At 43.5% G+C, this 19,008-nt stretch overlaps 2 protein-coding genes across 10 annotated transcripts; one reads left to right on the forward strand and one right to left on the reverse strand.

Annotated features, from left to right (window-relative positions):
• Window positions 1-3,522: 3,522 nt before the first annotated feature.
• On the reverse strand, window positions 3,523-8,053 carry LOC109511299 (ras-related C3 botulinum toxin substrate 2). 2 transcript variants are annotated; one of them, XM_019862285.1, is made up of 7 exons: window positions 8,013-8,053; window positions 6,011-6,082; window positions 5,662-5,779; window positions 5,535-5,597; window positions 4,670-4,829; window positions 3,807-3,943; window positions 3,523-3,612 (listed from the first exon to the last, which is right to left on the reverse strand). In XM_019862285.1, exons 1-6 carry the CDS (start codon window positions 8,036-8,038, stop codon window positions 3,813-3,815), a joined length of 570 nt encoding a protein of 189 aa, XP_019717844.1. In that variant the 5' UTR covers window positions 8,039-8,053; the 3' UTR covers window positions 3,523-3,612; window positions 3,807-3,812. The 2 variants fall into 2 exon arrangements, with proteins under 2 accessions (XP_019717844.1, XP_019717843.1); XM_019862284.1 differs by lacking the exon at window positions 8,013-8,053 and adding an exon at window positions 7,285-7,415.
• Window positions 6,884-18,956, forward strand: cyth4b (cytohesin 4b). 8 transcript variants are annotated; one of them, XM_019862254.1, is made up of 13 exons: window positions 6,884-7,113; window positions 10,062-10,144; window positions 10,206-10,276; window positions 11,159-11,222; window positions 12,158-12,276; window positions 13,076-13,156; window positions 13,287-13,399; window positions 14,162-14,322; window positions 15,110-15,221; window positions 15,307-15,383; window positions 16,561-16,632; window positions 17,213-17,367; window positions 18,313-18,956. In XM_019862254.1, the coding sequence occupies exons 1-13, from the start codon at window positions 7,071-7,073 to the stop codon at window positions 18,398-18,400; spliced, it is 1,239 nt and encodes a 412-aa protein (XP_019717813.1). In that variant the 5' UTR covers window positions 6,884-7,070; the 3' UTR covers window positions 18,401-18,956. The 8 variants fall into 8 exon arrangements, with proteins under 8 accessions (XP_019717813.1, XP_019717814.1, XP_019717815.1 ...); XM_019862255.1 differs by having other exon boundaries at window positions 11,162-11,222; XM_019862256.1 differs by having other exon boundaries at window positions 6,885-7,113; window positions 14,162-14,310.
• Window positions 18,957-19,008: the final 52 nt, after the last annotated feature.

Consider the following 19,008-nt stretch of genomic DNA (forward strand, 5'->3'; position numbering starts at 1 on the left):
CCCCCCCCCCCCCCCAACCCGAGGGTCTCAAGACAGGTGTGCAGTTTATGAATAGGGCTTTGGCGTTTTGTGCATGTGCAAGCGGGCGTCCGTATGTCTCCATGATGTATGTGAGTAGATTGGCAGATGAAGCGGAGGCTGGATGAATGTTAAGGGGCTAATTACCTTCCCGCACCGCCGCCACATCACAACCCAAACAAGGCTTGCTAATGGCGGCTACGCTGCGCGCAGGCACACCCGCAGCCTTTGCTTGTAATGGCCGATAATTGGTCGTTCGCCGCTTCGCTCGGCACAAAATGTACCGACGTATGGAAGAAAAACAACCTTGGTCAAACCTGACCCAAAGGAAGCTCGCGCAAGTTGGACGTGCAACTTTGTTTGTGTACCGCGGTCAGAATGAATTTGGGATTTTGCTTTGTGGTTTGGTTGAGGTGGTTAGTTCATTCGCTCGTCGTTGATTTGTTTGAGTTTTTAGTTTGAGTATTAGCTTTAGTTACTTAGTATGGTGTATTCATGACCGTCCAGCCATAACGAAATAAATAATCTCGAAAGCTCTTTGTATATTATTCATTCAAAAAGACAAAAGACATTTTCACTCTAATTATAGTTTGGAGTTAGTTGTATAAACACAAGATGTACTTGGGGCCCAAGCAGCAACTGCTGCGAGGTCCCTACTGTTTTGGCAGGACTTCTTCTTATTCCTCTCCAAAACAGAATTGCATTTTTGAGGGCATAAACATGCAGGAAACGATTATTACTCTAAAATTGGGTTTGTGGTGCCCCCATAGAGGTTTAACGGAGCCCTATCCGGCTACATTTGACCTCGGTCAGCAATCCCCAAATTGCAGCCGGCTTGTGAGACCAGCCCTTGGGCCTGCTAAGCGATTTTTTATTTTATTTTTTGTCAGAACCACGCACTCACACAATGACAGCGGATTTCTCTTTCTGCAAGGCATCCCTTGCCGGGAGGCGTTGCCGTGGCCACCAGGGATCAAGACACGGACACCGCAGAGCGATAAACGAGGAAAAGCCGAGCCGCATGCGATCGCTCGCTTTGAGCGGCTATCAGATGACATTTGCTCGCTGTTCTGACGCAGCGGCGGCAACGCGATATATAGCCGAGCGCTCGTCAATGACATGCTGCCGCATCGATTCATACGATCGGGCTGCACCGCCGATTGGCGAATTGGTGACGGGCTACGGAATGATAATGTGACGCACGGCGATTGGTCACATCAAACTAACGTGGCTCGACGTGTACGGGCAGGAGTGGATACCGATTCATCGATGACGTCGTCGATTTTGTTCGAGTCCCTCGTGCGCGCGAACGTCAAGCGTGCTGTCAAATTGACATTTCTGAAATTGACCAGCCCTTTCTGATATTGACGGCCAACAGCCTGCCCACCCGAACGGCTAGGTCGCGCGTTTGTGACAGAACGCGCTGTCACCTGCCGCAGACGTGACAAGTGGAGCTCACGTACGCAATCAACCAATCGTCCATCCAGCCTGAACCGGGTGGTGTCCCTCAGGGCGGGAATGACGACAGCCCCGAAAGGCCATAAATCCACAAACGATCAATTCCTGTCCCGCCAGGACGGATCATTCATCGGGTGTTGTCTTCAGTCAATAAAAACGCCAGCGCATGCCAGACAGCGTCAATCATAATCATCATCGTAATAATATTGCAACATAGAAACGCATATCCCAAAAATACATCATACAAATAATTTTACAAATCAAAATAAACTGATATGTGTCTGTTTGAAAGATAAGAATAAAATATTACATCACATATGTATGTGTATATATATATATATATATATATATATATATATATATATATACACACACACACGCCAGTCAAGCAGAGGGCACATAGTCACACACACACACACACACACACACACACACACACACTCTTACACGGAATAATAAAGAAAATAATACACAATGAAATAAAAACATTCCCTGTGATCCATAAAAACAAACAAAAAAATCACTACACTGTACATCATTAGTTATTAAATTATCAATTAGAAATAATTGTTGAAAGAAACCAAAATCCTGAATGATCTTTTAGGCGTATGGATCATAACTCCATCATGACTGAATAAAAATTGTCTCTTCCGAGCACAAAAATGGACGAGACATCAAGCGTAAAATGAAAACACAAATACTATAAAACGACAATTTAAAAAAAAAAACGTCTGCATTTTTTCTAAAATGATAACAATGAGAAAAAAAATGTAAATGGGCGCGGCAAGACAAAAGAAATGGAGACGAAGACCTACCTGGAATTCCGATTGCGAGTCCCTGTCAAGAAAGACGACTCCGTGGGGCCAAGCGTCACATTCGTTGCGAAGAAGCGGTGAGCCTCCGGCAACATTCCTCTCGCTCCCGTGCTGCCGCCCAACCTCCCTTTACACAAACGCGCGCACGCACGCACGCACGCAGTTGTGACGTGCTTATGGCATGTCCACCAAGCCGCCGGTGTACAGATGACAATCGCGCGCTCCAAATCAATCATGGCAGCGGCATGCTGTGGAAGGGGCGTGATCGCAAATCTTACAAAGTTGCATCTTGTTGAGGAGGGAGGGAAGGAAAAAAGGGGGAAAAAAAATCCAATGTTTTTTGGAGCGTAAGAAAAAAAATGATGTGAATTTTTCGAGATTTAAATGTCATGGTTTCAAAAAAAAATTCAAATATTTTTGTTGCAAGCTTTGGAGAAAAAGTACCAAAAAAGTTCAACGAAATAATCATAGTTACACATTTTTTAGACAAAAAAAATGGTAGATTTTCTTGAGGAAAAAAAAGAATGTACATTTTCAAGATGAAAAAGTCACATTTTCAGATTTTTCTAAATAAAATCTTCAAAGGAAAAACACATTTTCAAGTAAAAAGTTGGTTTAGGTTTTCATGTTAAGATAAACAGTTGCATGTTTTCAAGTAAAAAGTTTTCATCTGAATCAAATTCGATATTCCAAGAGAAAAAAAATCGATATTTTTTTGAGAAAATTTTTTTTTTTTTTACTATTTTGTGGGAAAATATGAAAAGAAAAAGTTCAACAAGTTTGAGAAAAACTGCATCGCTGATTGCACCTTGAATTGCACTTCAGGAGGCTCTTCTTGTTGAAAATGTACAAAAATGTAAAATTTTTGATTAAAAAAAAAAAAATCTCAAAACGATCCTACTCTTTGTCTGCAACTTCCAATGAAGCTCTGCTAATTGACTTTCTCACACACGCGCGCTAACGACGCTATTAATCACTTTGCGGGTGACTCACGCTGGCGGCAGATGGCAAAGCCAAAGTGAGATGAATGAGAGGCGGCACGGCGACCATTCATCTCACTCCTCATAATAAAATGATGATGACAAATAATCTTGCACTGGAATAACTTCAGGCTTTCAGTCGTTTTCTTTCTTCTTTTTTTTTTTTTAATCACAACTCGCATTTATTTATTTTTGCCAGAGCATCTGCGCAAGGGTTTGACATGGCTCCTTTTCCAGTTTGCTGACGTTGATTTTTTTTTTTTTTTTTGGCGTGCATTCAAGAATTCCATCGCATGTCCTTCAAGTTCTTGAAGAAGGCGTACGTCACTTTGTTTTGTGGCCTAATCATGGGAAAAAAAACAAAAATGAGCATTTTCTCTCAGGGTGGCCACTTTTTTTCAGACCAGGATGAGGATTCACTCTTGAGTCAGGGCCGATACCAAGTACCGATACCATTCGTACGTTTGAAACATCAAATTTCAATGAAAACAAAATGGTGAACAAAGAACTTGTGAGTTGATTTGTGAAAGGTCACCTGAGGTCAGATGAGCACGCAGACCTTTTTCTTGGGTGTGGTGGGCTGAGGACAAAGAACGGCTCGGATGGCTTCGTCGAATACGGTCTTCAGACCTCGCTGACTCAGCGCCGAGCACTCCAAGTACTTGATGGCGTCTGCAGCAAAACATTGGGGCCATCTTGAGATTTGGGTTTCTAGGGGTAGGGTTTCAAGTCCGACTGAAGTAAATTCAGGCGGGTTGGGGCCTTCAAGTTGGGGTCCCCAATTTGAGTTTCGGGTTTAGGTTTCACGTTAGGGTCTCGGGCAGCATTGGTGGTTCAAGTTAGGGTTTTGAGTCCGTGTGGGGGTTTCACATGAGGGTTTCAAGCAGAGGTTCGTGTTTCAAGTGAAGAAACTCCATCTTGCCATTGATGGGGTTCAAACTAGGGATTTAAGTCAGCGGTGGGGTTTCAAGCAAAGAATAGGGTTTCAACTTAGGGTGGGAAACACAAAGGGTAGACATTCCAATTGGGGTGTCGAGTTATTGATGGGGTTTCAAGATGGGGGTGGGTTTTCAAAGTCATGTTCAGATTTGGGTTTGAAGCCTAGATTAGGGTTTCAAGTCTGTGTGAGAGATTCAAATTACGGTTTCAGATTACCGTTTCAAGACAGAGTGAGAGTTGGAGTTTCAAATTCGGATTCCAAGACAGAATTAGGGTTTCAAATTTGAGGAAGGCTTTCAAATGACAGTTTGGAGTCAGTGGTAGGGTTTCAAATGACAAGTTAAAAATGTAGGTTCGTGTTTCAAATTGCTGTCAGGGTTTGGTGTCAGCATTTCAATCCATGGTTAGGGGCGCCAGATAAGGCGTTGAACCGAGGGTTAAGGTTTGAAGTTGTCCTACCTATCTCCTTGGCCAGCGCCAGTCCTTGCGGGTACGTGATGGGCGCCAGTTTCTTGTCCTTGAGCTTGTCCACCGTGTCCTTCTCGTCCCGCAGGTCCAGCTTGGTGCCCACCAGGATGATGGGCGTGGACGGGCAGTGGTGGCGCACCTCAGGGTACCACTGCCGCAAAAAAAACCCCAAAAAAGCCACGTTGTCACCATGGACACGCGTCACCGCTCGACCGTCATTGATCGGCGAATGAGGATTTTGGAGGCTCGCAAAGGATTTGGGTCATCAGAAAAAAACAAAAAAAGGTTTCAGGGTTTTCAAACGAGGATGCAGGTTTCAAGCTAAGACTAAGGTTTTAAATTTAGGGTTCCAAGCCAGTGTTACAGGTGGGGTTTCAAAGGCAGGATTAGTTTTTTTTTTCAAGAAAGGGGTAGGGTTTCAAATTAGGCCTTCAAGGCAGAATTAGGGTTTTAAAATACTGTTTCAAGCCAGAAGAAAAATTTCAGACCAGGGTTAGAATTTCAATTCCAAAGTAGGGTTTCAAGGCAGGATTGGGGTTTTTAATTTAGGGTTTCAAGACAGGATTAGGGTTTTGCTGTAGGGTTTCAACCAAGGGTTGTGATTGAGAAGTAGGATATCAAGATAAGGTGAGGACTTCATACCTGACTAGTATTTCAAAGTAGGGCTTCAATTTGGGGTTACGGGGCAGGTTTAGGCGAAATCAATTGTGGTTTTCGAATTTGTGGTTTCAAGCTCGGATGAGGGTTTCAAATTAAGGTTTCAAGGCGCCTGGATCAGAGTCTCAAGATTGGCTTTCAAGGCACGTTTGGGGCGCTCGGTCAATATTGTAGCAATCACGCAGCGCGCGAGCCTTACCTTCGCTCTGACGTTCTCGTGCGACGCAGGACTCACCAGGGAGAAGCAAATCAGAAACACGTCCTGGACACACACACGCGTGACAATGAGTGTGCGTGTGCTCACGTGCGCTCGCGTGTGCGCGTACCGTCTGCGGGTAGGACAGCGGGCGGAGTCGGTCGTAGTCCTCCTGGCCGGCCGTGTCCCACAGGCCCAAGTTGACCGGCTTGCTGTCCACCATCACGTTGGCCGAGTAGTTGTCGAAGCTCAAGAACACACACAAGTAAGCGGACGACGCTCAAGGCGAGAATACCCGACGGAGGCTTTTCAATGGCCCCGCCCATCAGAAAAATCCCTCCGGCCTTGGAGTTCATATTCGAACATTTATTCTGAAATGAGTCGACGCATCGCACGAGCGCCGCGCTCCTTCCGGGAGCCGTGTGCACTTTTGATGCGTGCGTGCGTTTGTGTGTGTGTGTGTGTGTGTGTGTACTCACACAGTGGGGATGTATTCCCCTGGGAAAGCGTTGGTTGTGTAGCTGATGAGCAGACATGTTTTCCCCACAGCCCTGGAAAACACACACACGCACACACACACACACACACACACACACACACACACACACACACACACACACACACACACACACACACACACACGCACACACACACGCACACACACACACACACACGCTTTTTTGACACAGAAAAAAAGTAAAGTGTGTGTGCATGTCAGTGCAAAGAGGAAGCGGAGTGTGTGAAAACAGGAAGCGGTGAGATTGACGCGTTGCCGTCACACCTGACACACACGCTCCTATCAACGTTTTTTTTTTGTTTTTTTTAAATAATGTCCACAACCACACAGGATGTCAGAGTGACGTCGATGTTCAACAAGTGTGGTTACTAGTTAGTCTTTTCGATCCGTAATCAGTCACTAATGGGGGCAAGACCCCCGGTCAGCCAGTCGACAGGTAAGTTAGGCAGTCTGTTAGTTAGTTCGCAAGGTAGCTAGCTAGTTAGTTCTGGATTTGGTTGGTCAGTCAGACCTTTAGTCAGTTGCTTATTTATTGAGCGAATTAGTTGCCTAGCTAGTCAATTTGACTGTTAAAGAGCCAGTTAGCTGGTTAGCCAGGCAGCGAGGCAGTTAGTCAGGCGAAACGACCCTCGCTCGCTCAGTCAGCAAGTCCCTCATTTACTTTGGAGTTAGTTCGTTAGCCAGTTCACCACATTTGTAAAGCAATGCCACCCAAGTTACGCGTAAATTTGACAAGATAACGTGATGGAAGAATTACCCATGTGGACAAAAGTATTGGGACGCCCACAGGAAGTGACCGCTTAGCTTTGAGACCAGGAAGCCTTACGTCTCAGGAGACTTTTTGCTCCATTTTTATCACATCGATGCTCTACTGACGGTTCTTCCGCACCGACCTCATCCGAGCGCCGTTTCTGCCCAAAGACGACTTGGGTGTCGAGAAAAGGAAGTCGCTGAAAATTTTCCGCTGCTACTAGCGCAGGATTGTCAAATCAGAAAAGTCCCCATTCTGAGTTCATCCAGAGATGGAGCGCCCCAATACTTTTGGTCAGCGTGTCCCAAGTCAAGGTCAGTTCTTGTCAATCAACTCGGCATCGACGCGTAATGGCTGCGCTCGCCCTCACGCGGGCACACACGCGCGCAGTGCACACCTTCTACAAATTGAGAGATGATCACGCACTAATACTGTAATTCAAACTGATCCGAATTGATCGAGCGGAATAAAAATGAAAGTCGTACCCGTCTCCCACCACCACGCACTTGATGGCCTGCATGCTGCTCCGCTTCACGTTCAATGCGCACGAACGCACGCACGCAAACACACGTTCACACACACATACACCCTCACACTGAAAGACGAGCTACCGTGTGACACCACAGGAAGTTATAACACACACACACGCACACACGAGCGCACTTCGACTGTGTGTACATGTGTGTTTCTTTGGCTGACAGTTTGAATAGAAATCCTTTGTAGTTGCTTTTGTTCTACTTCCCCTTCGGCTGACATGCAACTCCCAATACGGGTCTGCCAGGTCGGACCGGCATCTTCTGCCGCCATAGGAGCACACTCATCACCACGTGGTGATATCTTGACAGCTGCGCCCGAGTGTCCAAAACACGCGACGGCCGCAAATCCGATGATACGACGGCAAAGTCATTCAAACGTCTTTGATCGGCGAATTTTCAACACAGCCGCATCCAAATTATGACGAGGGTGTGCACACTTTTGCAACCGCATACGTTGTTTAGGTTATCGGTCGCATGAAAGGTGTAAAAAGTTTGGAATTGTTTTTCATGGCTTCAAATGACAAAAAAAGAGGCATTTGGAGAGACGTGTGTAGACATTTTATCGCCACTGTATGACTTTGTCAAGGTACGCATTGTTGCTTTGACAAGAGGAAGTTGCAGACCGCCGCTGGTACATGATGTCAAATGATTTAAAAAAAAAAGAAAAAGCTACAAACCTTTCACAATAGTGGTAGCACACCATGTTCCACTCTGACGTCTGATGAGTGGTTTTATTTTGAAAGGGTGACTTCCTGCTAGGGGGAAGGAAGTGGTGGGCTCGCCGGGCGTGTCAGTCTTTCAAGTGTCACTTTGGACGCTTGGTGCTAATGCAGCATCCGCATCAGCTGGCTCTGCTTTTGGATTTGGGCACATTGCGTTTTTATTTTGCCGGAGCTCATGACTGACGGCCAAATGGGTAAAAAAAAAATTATTCAGCATTTCAAAAAAAAAATGTGCTTGTTTTTTCGTTGCTGATTTTTCCTAACTTTATCATGAGATGTTTTCTATTTTTCTTTTTCTTATCGCTTGTGTTGTCCTTTTTTTTAAATGTTTTTTTTGGGATCGAAATGATGAATGTTATCACAGATTTGTCGTGCTTTTGCTGGCTTGAAAATGATGAATTATCTTTTTTTTTATTTTGTTTGTTGCTGCCATTGTTAATTAATGACATTTTTTGAAAATATCAGAATAGTTTACATTACCATTCCAGGTTTTGTTTAAAGTATATTTTTTTACATTTAATATTGAACATTCACTTTTCACTGAAAGTTTTTATTGTTTTCGGTGAAAATTTGGTTTTCTTTGAAATGTATTGAAAAGAATACATTTATAGTGGATATTTGCGGGGATTTAATTGATTTTTTTTGCACTGTGTTATATTTTTTACAACCTAATATTTAGAATGAAAAATTATAATACAGTCGAAATTATAATGACATAAATCTAATACCAATTAAAAGGGGCAGGGATCATTTTAGGGATAATCCTTTAAAAACAGACGGAGGCAGTAAAAAAACAACAATTATTTTTTAAAAATCGAAATTAGTTTAAAAAAAAATACCAGCTGTCTCTGGTATAAATCGAATCTAAAATTGCCATTGAGTTCTTTTCAATCTACCATAAACAAGGAATATTGAGGAAGAAATGTAAATATGGATCATATATATATATATATGTGTGTGTATAAGCAAGCTAAATTGATTCCAAAAACTGGCAAAAGACTGGTATACCTTCTACCCTCTGTACAAAACCAGTGAAAGGTTTAGAGACACTTTCTAATGCTGCCAAATGAGAAAGTGTCTCTAAACTATTGGCTAAAGTGGAACAAAGTAAAGTGTGCTGTCATTTCCTCCATATGGCCACTATTTAAAAACTTTTTTTTTCTTTTCTCCTGATGTGAGCAACATCTTCGGTGACTTGTGTGTATGTGTGTGTGTGCGCGCGCGTGTGTGTGTGTGTGTGTTGCACAAGCAGCACACAGGAAGGGCGTTTTGGCTCGTCGTCTTGTTCACAAGAAGCGAGCATCTGTCAAGAGGAAGTACAGTGATGATCCCATGATCTCGCACACACAAACACACACACACACACACACACACACACACACACACACACACACACACACACACACACACACACACACACACACACACACACACAACTCCACGTGAAGAAGTTTTCGTTCATCCAAACCAGTCCCGGACCGACTAAGGGAGATGTTTGGCTTAGGTTATGATCAAAAGGAAAGTTCCTGATGCAGAAGGTTGCACGACTATTGGCAAGATGTGGCGTGGTCCCTCAATAAATGTTTCGCATTTTTTGTTCTCGGGGAGCTTTTCGATCTTGACAACGACCCCGATTGCTGCTTTTTTCTGAAAGATTTTTTTTTTGTGTGTGTAATGCTAAAGAAAGATTCTTCGTCTGTTTGAATTGTGATCACATTTGTGCTGCCTTTGTCTTGTTGCAAATGATTAGTTTTTATTACACACAGCTGTAAAAATATCTTACATATTCAATCACCAAATAGGAATATAAATAATAACAATAACAATCCCCTACTTTGTGAAAGATGCACTGTGATTACTTTTTTTCTCCTTTTTCTTCTTCTTCTCCTCTGTCTGAAAATACTGCCACTGCATCAGTAAGGATCGTCATGAAGTCGTCCACTGCCACGGATGACTTCATGACGTCAAAGGAATGAACAACTGACCTGATGTGTTGTGTTGCAGTTCTGTCAGACTTCACAGCGGCCGAGAAGTTGGAGCTGGAGAACATCAAGATGCACAAGGAAGGACTTCTGGAGGACATCCAGGTAAAACGTCACACGTTTGGCATGACAAAATCCATTTTGTCACGACTTTTCGTGTGTGCAGAAGCTGAAGGAGGAGATCGACAGCGTCATGGCCGAGATTCTCAACTTCGAGTTGGCTGAGACGGAGGAAAGGTAGGCCAGTCTGTCACAAAGAGAGCGACAAAAAAAAAATCCCTTTTTTGGTGGCTGGGGGTGGTGATTCAGCTCCCCAAGACTGTTTCACTCAGCAACATAAAATTTGGTCAACATTTCTATGAGTAGACCCACAAAAAATATGCCTCCCGATGCCATGCCTGAAAACAGACAGGAAGCCACACCATTTTCATTGCCTGAAATTAGTCCATATGCATACACTGCAATCTATTTTAAATTAGGCTCCCAAAACACGCCTGTCATTAGAAGACCCACAAAAAAAAAAATTCACAAGCCGTGCCTGAAAACACAAAAGGTCTTAATAATGTAATTCCCCTAAATTTGTTTGGCTGCATAACCCGCAGTCCTCCCTGCCCACAATTCAGCTCCTTAAGCTTGTTGAATTTAGCAACATGGAATTTGGTAGACATGTTTATCATGAGTAGACAAAAAAAAAAAAATCTCAAGAAGCCATGCATGAAAACACAAAGTAAGTCTGCTGTTTTGCTTAAAAGTGGCCATTTTAAGCTTGATTCAGCAATTTTATTAGAGGTCCACAATTGTTTGAAAGATTTTGTCAGACAGATTCTTTTTTTAGCTCTCTACCAAATTTTAACCTCATATGGAAGACAGTTGGGTGCAGATACATTGAGCTAAATTTTGTGTTGTTTGGCGTTGCACGGAGCTGAACTTGGATGACTTTGCCAGAGGAACTCCCAAAAATTGCAGAATGGGATTCAGTAAATGTCTCCGAATCGACCCACCCAAAAAAGTATGTGAGAAAAGAAACAAGAAGTCTGCCTTTTGGTTCGACGCAAACATTCTAGAGCCATTTTCTCGGGGTCCTTCAACAACAAACTCATTTCGTTTTCTTTCTTGCAGCAGAAACATGGGAAGGAAACAGTTTTCCAATGGGAAGAAGAAATTCAACATGGACCCCAAAAAGGTGAGCATCAAAATGTCACTTGCGGTGCAGCGAGTGCTCGTCTGCATGTTTTTGCCTCCGTCTCGGCAAAGCGGGGACTTCCTGTTTAGTGCGACGATGCCACGCTTGTGATTTCCTCCACGCTGAACGCATCACAGCGCTCTTTGCATACCAGGAACTTGGACTCAATTAGGCCACTCGAATATGTCGAGGGATGAGAAGAACGGCCCAATTTGGGGTCATTTTTCAATCCCTGCATGCGTCTCAGTGCTTTTGTCCACACTGCGTCCCTTTTTAGCATCGCAAAGTAGCTTTGGTTGCGTTTCGTGAACATGTGAAAGCAGAACAGGATGCCATTTTAGGGAATCAGAATAACAGAACTTGATCCCTGTGCACAAAAGAGCCAGAGATGAGATCATAGCCAAACAAAAAGGATTCAGAGATCTCCACCAAGGCCCCAAGATTTGTCAAATCAACGCTTTATGGACCACGATGCGACGTAAACACAATTGACATTCCCAGATTTCATCGTATGAATTTGTTGCGTTTACACTGAGGCCAAACGCGCAATCTGATTAGATCTATTCAACTTGATTTGTTATTACACGCCCGTGTGCACGTTTAGTTCTCCAGGGCTCTGTGTCGATTCTTCAGCATTTGTAAAATCAATGATTATTGACCAAGATCCAAAATAAGCAGAACTCATTTACATTTGGCCGGGCTAGGAGCAAATCAACGTGTTGCGTACACAATGCGGCTAAATGCGCAATCTGGATCAGATCAGGATTGAGCTTGATTTGTCATTTTATTCCCGCCCCCGACCCCCACTCACCCCGACATGCAGTAGCGAATGTTGTACATGCTTGTGTGAATGTGTAGGTTGAAGAAATGCGGTCGGTTTGTCTTGCATAAATTAGACCAACCAAACCGATGCTCAAAATGCGCGTGTGGTTCAGGGCATCAATTACCTGGTGGAGAACAAGCTATTGGAGAGAAGCGCCGGATGCATCGCCGACTTCCTCTTCAAGGAGGAGGGCCTCAACAAGACGGCCATCGGGGAGTTCCTGGGAGAAAGGTGGACCACTTGAGCCATGTCTACCGGACAGATGGACACACCAAATTGTTGGTGCCAAAGCATTTGGTCAAGTCGCGTGGCTCGAACTTGCCTGCCAACTTTGATGCTGAACCCTGAAAATTAGGGTGGTGAACATGCAAATTCCACACAGGTTTGGCTTAGCAGTGTTACTTTTGGTCGACTTTTCGCTCATGAGTGGCCCTACAAAAAGGAAACTTTCCATTTTGCTCCAAAGCGGCCCATTCGTTTTAATTGTGTTTCTTGAGTTGAAAACGAATTTCAACCCCTGTCACAGGTTTGCCTTGGCAGTATAAAGTTTGGTGGATTCATCTCCCGAGAGTAGATCCACAAAAAAGTCTCAAAGAAGCCATGCTCGAAAGCGCACAGGAATAATGCTCCTTGAAATTAGTTCAGTGGCATAGCCCCCCCCCCCCCCAAACATTTGAAAATTCAGCCCTCAACGCCAGGTTGACCGAGCAGCATCAAATTTGGTGAACATGTCTGTCATGAGCCGACCCTCCAAAAGTCTCAAAAAGCCATTCCCCACAACGATAGAGGACATACTCCGTTTTGCTCGGGAGCGGTCCTTTCCTCAATTTGAAAAATGGTTCAATAAATTCAGCCCAGCCCCATTCATAAGTTGGACTTGACAATATGAAAATTGGTAGACCTCATAAGCAGGCCCACCCAAAACGTCTCTGGAAGGCACGCCCCCAAAATACAGAGGAAGTCTTGCATTTTGCTTTGAAGTGAACATTTTAGGCAAAATGTTCCATTGTCATCTTTCTTTGAAAATCAGAGACGAGCTGCACCTGCAGACCTTGAAGGCCTTTGTGGAACTTCACGAGTTCTCCGACCTCAACTTAGTCCAGGCGCTCAGGTCTGTTTGGACAAGCTTCGATGTGGCCGTTGTTGATGTCGGGTTTTGACATCAGGCTGTGACATCACGTCTGCGAATGACATCGCACTATGACGTCATCTTTAACTGCCCCCTCTTGCAAACCTTGCAGACAGTTTCTGTGGAGTTTCCGGCTGCCGGGCGAGGCCCAGAAGATTGACCGCATGATGGAGGCATTCGCCGCGAGATACTGCGAATGCAACGTAAATGTCTTCCAGTCAACTGGTAAACTCACATTTTTTTTTCAACTTTGGGGATTATTTCAAGTTGTTGTGTTCAGGGGCGGGGCTACTACTTCAGTGTGCGGCCAAGGTGACACATTGACTCACCAAGGGCAGATGTTGTTGAGCTGGTCAAGGGCTGTGAGAGCGATCGATCGGATGCGATCGCTCAAAGTTGGTCAGATCTGAATCAGTCTGCACCCCAAAGTTTCAGATTTTAGCTTTCTAAGACAGTGACTTGAAGTGTTTACAAACAGCAATCCTCTTTTCTTCATGACCAAAAAGCAGCTACCTCAGTTTTTGGTTTGGTTTAGTTGAAGGAGGTTTTGGTTCATCCACTTGTCCATTCCTTTTAGTCAGTGAAATACCTTAATAGAACTGTTGTCACTTTGGGACATTGACAAACATGCAGTAGCTGCGCATCATCGGCATAGCCATGATAGCCAACATTAGCCTCCTGAAGAATTTGACTCAAGGGTTGCTGATACAGACTGATAAAAGGGGTCCGAGGATTGACCCTTGAGGGACCCCATTTGATCAGATTTTAAATTTCAAAATATTACTAGATTGTAGCCAATTTCTTTGCTTTTGTGCACTATGTCACATGGATTTAGGTCATGTAGAGACTGACTCGTTAACAGCCCATCGGAGTGATCAGCTGTCAGTGACGACTGACACTTTTTTTGTGCATGAAAGCGTTTTTCTTTGGGATTTTCACTTCTGCCCGTCTGGGTCTGTTCCTCTGCGGCTGCACGTGCGTCCACAGACACGTGCTACATCCTGTCGTTTGCCATCATCATGCTGAACACCAGCCTGCACAACCCCAACGTGAAGGACAAGACCACGCTGGAGCGATTTGTGTGCATGAACAGAGGCATCAACAACGGGCGCGACCTCCCTGCGGAGCTGCTCTCGGTAAACGCGCAGGTCACCCAGCAGAAATATTCGTAAAACCTTGCGTCTCGTCGCAGCGTCTACCTAATGGAGTGACCCGTGCCTTTGGTTGGACTTGGTGGCCACATCATTAAATATTCATGCAATGGAGGACTGCCCAAGATTACGTGAACATTTTCTTCCATTTTAAATCACTACTGTGTCTGAAATAATTTTTTAAACATTTTTTTATTATTGATAATTTTAGAATGTTTTTCTTAAATTTCAGTATTGACATTTAATTGTATTTATTTTAGAATATTGTTTTTTTAGTATTGATTATTTCCTTTATTTCATGATCGGATTTGATTTGCTTTAGAAGTTGATTATATTGCAATCAGATTTCCATTTTTATATTTTTCATGTGAAGAGGATATTTTTAAAAAAAATTACACATTGGTCCTCCAAATAACTCTCCTCAGCTTTATTTTGAAAATCCTTTCAGTCGTTTTTTTAAAAATTTACCTCATCTATATATATATATATATATTTTTTTTTGGTGGGGGGAAATTATTTAGCATTTTTTTTTTCATGCAGCAGTGTTATTTACATGAATTCTCCACATTTTATTTACTTTTTGGATAACAATTTTTCATGGCATCCCTTTTGATGTTGGTTTATTCATTTGGTAATATTATTACTTGATCGTTATTTGTATTTTGCATATCTTTCCTCATCATTTGGCCGTTCTGTTTAAGTTGCGGTGCTGTCATTCCATTGTTGTGACTTCCCGTTTGTGATTTCAATGATCGTCTTTTTTTTTCTTTTTTTCTTTCCTTAGAAACTGTACGAGAGCATCCGCAAGGAGCCGTTCAAGATTCCCGAGGACGACGGCAACGACCTGACGCACACGTTCTTCAACCCCGACCGGGAAGGGTGGCTCCTCAAGCTCGGTAAACGTGCGCCCCAAACGTGTGCTTCCTTCGCTTCGTTTCTAATGAGAATCCTTTTTTTTTTGTTTTTGTCTTTCGTTTGAAGGCGGCCGAGTGAAGACGTGGAAGAGGCGATGGTTCATTCTGACCGACAACTGTCTCTACTACTTTGAGTACACCACCGTAAGGCCTCTCTCCAAACACTTCCTGTCGGCAAGCAAGCAACGGTCGAATACAAAAAAAGTCTAGCCGGCCCTGTTCGAATAACACCGAGAGGAATCGTTTCAAAACGTTTCCCGCCATAACCTGCAACTCAGGAAGTTTATGAGCATACGTGTGCACACCCTCTGGGATGTGGCTGCGTTCAAACTTGTGTTAAATGGGAGTCAGCGCACACCTGACGGCATGTCAAGTTCCTCTGATTTCCATCAAATGATGTTTGGCTGTTCTAGTAGGCTTTCCTGACATTTGTCTTTGCCTTCCAGCAGAAGCCTGAAGATTTGTGTGCGAACAGGAACACAAATTATATTGTCTCCATGCATTTGGAAAATGTCAAGTACTTTTTTTAATAAGATACCCCAGTATCCTGTGGACAATATGCCTCCCCAAAATCAACCTACAAAAAATTGGTTTTTTTTTCTCTTTGTAGCCACGTAAAATAATGTGTGCTCATTTTTGGGTCAACTAAGATGTTATTTCATTATTTGTACAACAGGCTGTCGAAACGGAAAAAAATAAGGTGGTGAAATAAACCGTTTTGCATTTTATCGTCGCGTGATGCCATTGAGGGGTTGTAATGAGCATGACAAGATTTGTACGGCCATGGGCATGTTTGAAAATGCACTACTTGTTCGTGAAATGACACGAGTGCAGAGGTCGCGGGATCAATCCTGGCTCCGGCTTTCTTGTGTGGAGTTTGCATGTTCTTGCCGGGCCTGCGTGGGTTTTCTCTGGGTACTCCAGTTTCCTCCCACATTCCGAAAACATGCATGGCAGGCTGATTGGGCACTCGAAATTCTCCCTAGATGCGAGTGTGAGCGCGGATGGTCATTCGTCTCTATGTGCCGTGTGATTGGCCGGCAACCGGTTCAGGGTGTCCCCCGCCCACTGCCCGAAGACAGCTGGGATAGGCTCCGGCACGCGCCGCAACCCGTGTGAGGATCAGTGGATCAGAAAATGGATGGATGAATGGGTGGGTGGTCCCTGTAATGCAGCCACAACACTTTGAAATGCTGCCGTTTAGTTCATGTGAGTTTGAAGGCGAGTCGTCCACTGCGAACTGGTAAAGGAGGGGTGTGTAGACTTTCTCCACCCACTGTATCTGGTTGGCATGCTCCTGATCCTTGGCATTTCCCGGCAGGACAAGGAGCCCAGAGGCATCATCCCGCTGGAGAACTTGTGCGTCCGAGACGTCCCCTTCCCCCGCAAGCCTGTGAGCATCCAGCACACGTCACATGAAACACGCACGACTGTCCGAATGGAGCTTTTTATTTGAGCTCTTTTTTTGTACTGTCTCGCATATTATATACTCCCTTATTTATTTATCTAAATATTACTTTCATATTTTTCAATAATTAATATCACTTATTTTTGTTTGTCTATTTTGTATTTTATACCTATTTTTAAATTGTGTGTTTATTCATATATTTACAAAAGAGCGATTCATGAATTCGAAACGTTTTAAAATTACAATTGCAAAAATCTGCCAACAATGATGGACATTACAAAATGCATTAAAAATAATAATAATAAACAATAAAAACTCTCAATAAAAATTGGAATGAATTGCCAATAAGCATTTTCCACAAAAAAATGGGGTTGGCTATTTTTTTTTCAATTTAGCACTTTCGTGAATTCACGGGAGCCCAACGATGAGCCTGCATGGGCGACTGTATTTTCATTTTTTACCGATACATCTGTATTTGTGTCTTATGTTCTTCTTTATATATATATTTATTTATTCACACTCCTCTCCTTTTACTTTTTTTTCTTTATGTGCCCTGTGGCACTAGTACTGCCTGGAGCTGTACAACCCCAACAGTCGGGGTCAGAAGATCAAGGCGTGCAAGACGGAGACGGACGGCCGCGTGGTGCAGGGCAAGCATCAGTCGTACGCCATCTGCGCCGCCAGCGCCGGCGAGAGAGACTCCTGGATCGACGCCATCAGGTACCCCACAAACCTTTTGAGCTAAACGCCGGCTTTTTACGCGGGGAGAAAAAAAAAGTTGACTCAATTTCGATCACAAAATGTTTGCCTGAATGTTACGGCATTCACACAACAATTCCATATTTTAATGTTGGTCATGATGGTGGCACTTGGAAAAGTAACATTTCTTTCCCTGTGGAATTAGATTTAAAAAGTGTGAAATATTGGCTTGAACCATGCCCCGAGTGGTAATGTAGACGTTCTGGCGATCCCGGTGGGCCAGGCTGCTCGGGCCGCTATTCCAGCCCGTGGATCAGTTTTGAAATCAGCAAAGAAAGTGGATCTGCAATATTCACATCTCTTATTGCCTTCCCGTACATACATTACGTACAATAAAAAAAAACAAAGCCAAATAAAACTAATTGGCAGGCCGTCTTGGTCTCATGTAATGACTGACCATGGCTTCAACCCACGTGAGCCGTGATTGGTGGTGCCCTGACGCCTGAGCAACTCTGCTGTCATTTTCAGTCAGCATAAAGTAACAAAACGGCGAAAAACGAGAATGGATTTTGCAGCTTAACTCACATCCGACAAACGCAATATTAATCGGAATGCCGCGTTAAGACTCATGGTGCATATTCTTGTCAAGAAAAGAAAAACAGCATTTGTTCCATCTGCCTTTTTAAAAGAAGGATACAATGTCTTCTCTCAGGTCATGCATACTTGCCTTGTTCAAATCAACAATAATGCTGATGTTGTAAGCACATTCAATTCTTATTTGATTTTTTTCATGCATTAAAAAAAGATTGCACATTTGTACACTTTCACGTTTTTTTTTTAATTTGTTAAAATACATGTAGAAATGTTTGAAGAGCGTGTGAACCAACTCCCTTTAAAATGTTGAATTGTGGAACGGAACTGCCGCGATCGATTTCAAATGAGTGATATCGCTGTTGATTTTGAAAGGGCGAGCATCACCAAGGACCCTTTCTACGATCTGGTCTCCCAGCGCAAGAAGAAGCTCATCAAACAGAACCAGGACCCGCAGGACTGAACTGGACTCGAGTCAATGGAACGTGCGCACTGGTGGACATTTTGGATCAAAACGCTCGAGCTTAGTCTTCGTATTTGGGCCCCGACGAAGGCTGGGACCAACTGTGTGCCAGGTGATTGTGTGTGTGTATGTGTTTATATATATGTATTTATAAATAGAAAGGTAAAGTGTTTTTTGTGACAAATGAAGGTGCATCTATAAGGGCCCTCTTTGAGGTGTTTGAACTATTCATCACTTCCTCTTCCGTGGTGCAAGCAGCTGTGGAGTTATTACTGTCCTTCTGCTTTTCTTACACACGCATTGTCTTCTTAAGAAATGCATTTGGGGGGGGGGGGTGCAAAGTATATACGGTATGTAATATACCGTATATATATATATATATATGTGCACTGTATGTAAATATAAAAAGATTGTTCTTTGGTTTTCATTCAGGTGACACTTTGACTTGTATCATATTTTCATGACCACTTCCTTTTTTCTATCCTTGTACAGCTTCAACTACTGATTACGAATGCCTGAAAATTGTTGTTAAGAATAAAACAATGTATTTTATATGTAAATATTTTTTTTTTGGGGGGGGGGGGGGGGGTATGAGTTTTTCTTGCTTT

Source organism: Hippocampus comes, unplaced genomic scaffold (genome assembly GCF_001891065.2).
Source record: "Hippocampus comes isolate QL1 unplaced genomic scaffold, H_comes_QL1_v1.1 scaffold7, whole genome shotgun sequence".
NCBI lineage: Eukaryota > Metazoa > Chordata > Actinopteri > Syngnathiformes > Syngnathidae > Hippocampus > Hippocampus comes.

Coding starts and splice junctions, on each gene's coding strand:
- cyth4b (XM_019862254.1), top strand. CDS start 7,071: ATGGAGCGCCCCAATACTTTTGGTCAGCGTGTCCCAAGTCAAG. Junction 10,145..10,205: donor GACTTCTGGAGGACATCCAG/GTAAAACGTCAC, acceptor TCGTGTGTGCAG/AAGCTGAAGGAGGAGATCGA. Junction 17,368..18,312: donor TCCTGGATCGACGCCATCAG/GTACCCCACAAA, acceptor TGATTTTGAAAG/GGCGAGCATCACCAAGGACC.
- LOC109511299 (XM_019862284.1), bottom strand. CDS start 7,319: ATGCAGGCCATCAAGTGCGTGGTGGTGGGAGACGG. Junction 4,830..5,534: donor ACGAGAACGTCAGAGCGAAG/GTAAGGCTCGCG, acceptor TTTTTGCGGCAG/TGGTACCCTGAGGTGCGCCA. Junction 3,944..4,669: donor GGCGCTGGCCAAGGAGATAG/GTAGGACAACTT, acceptor GTTTTGCTGCAG/ACGCCATCAAGTACTTGGAG.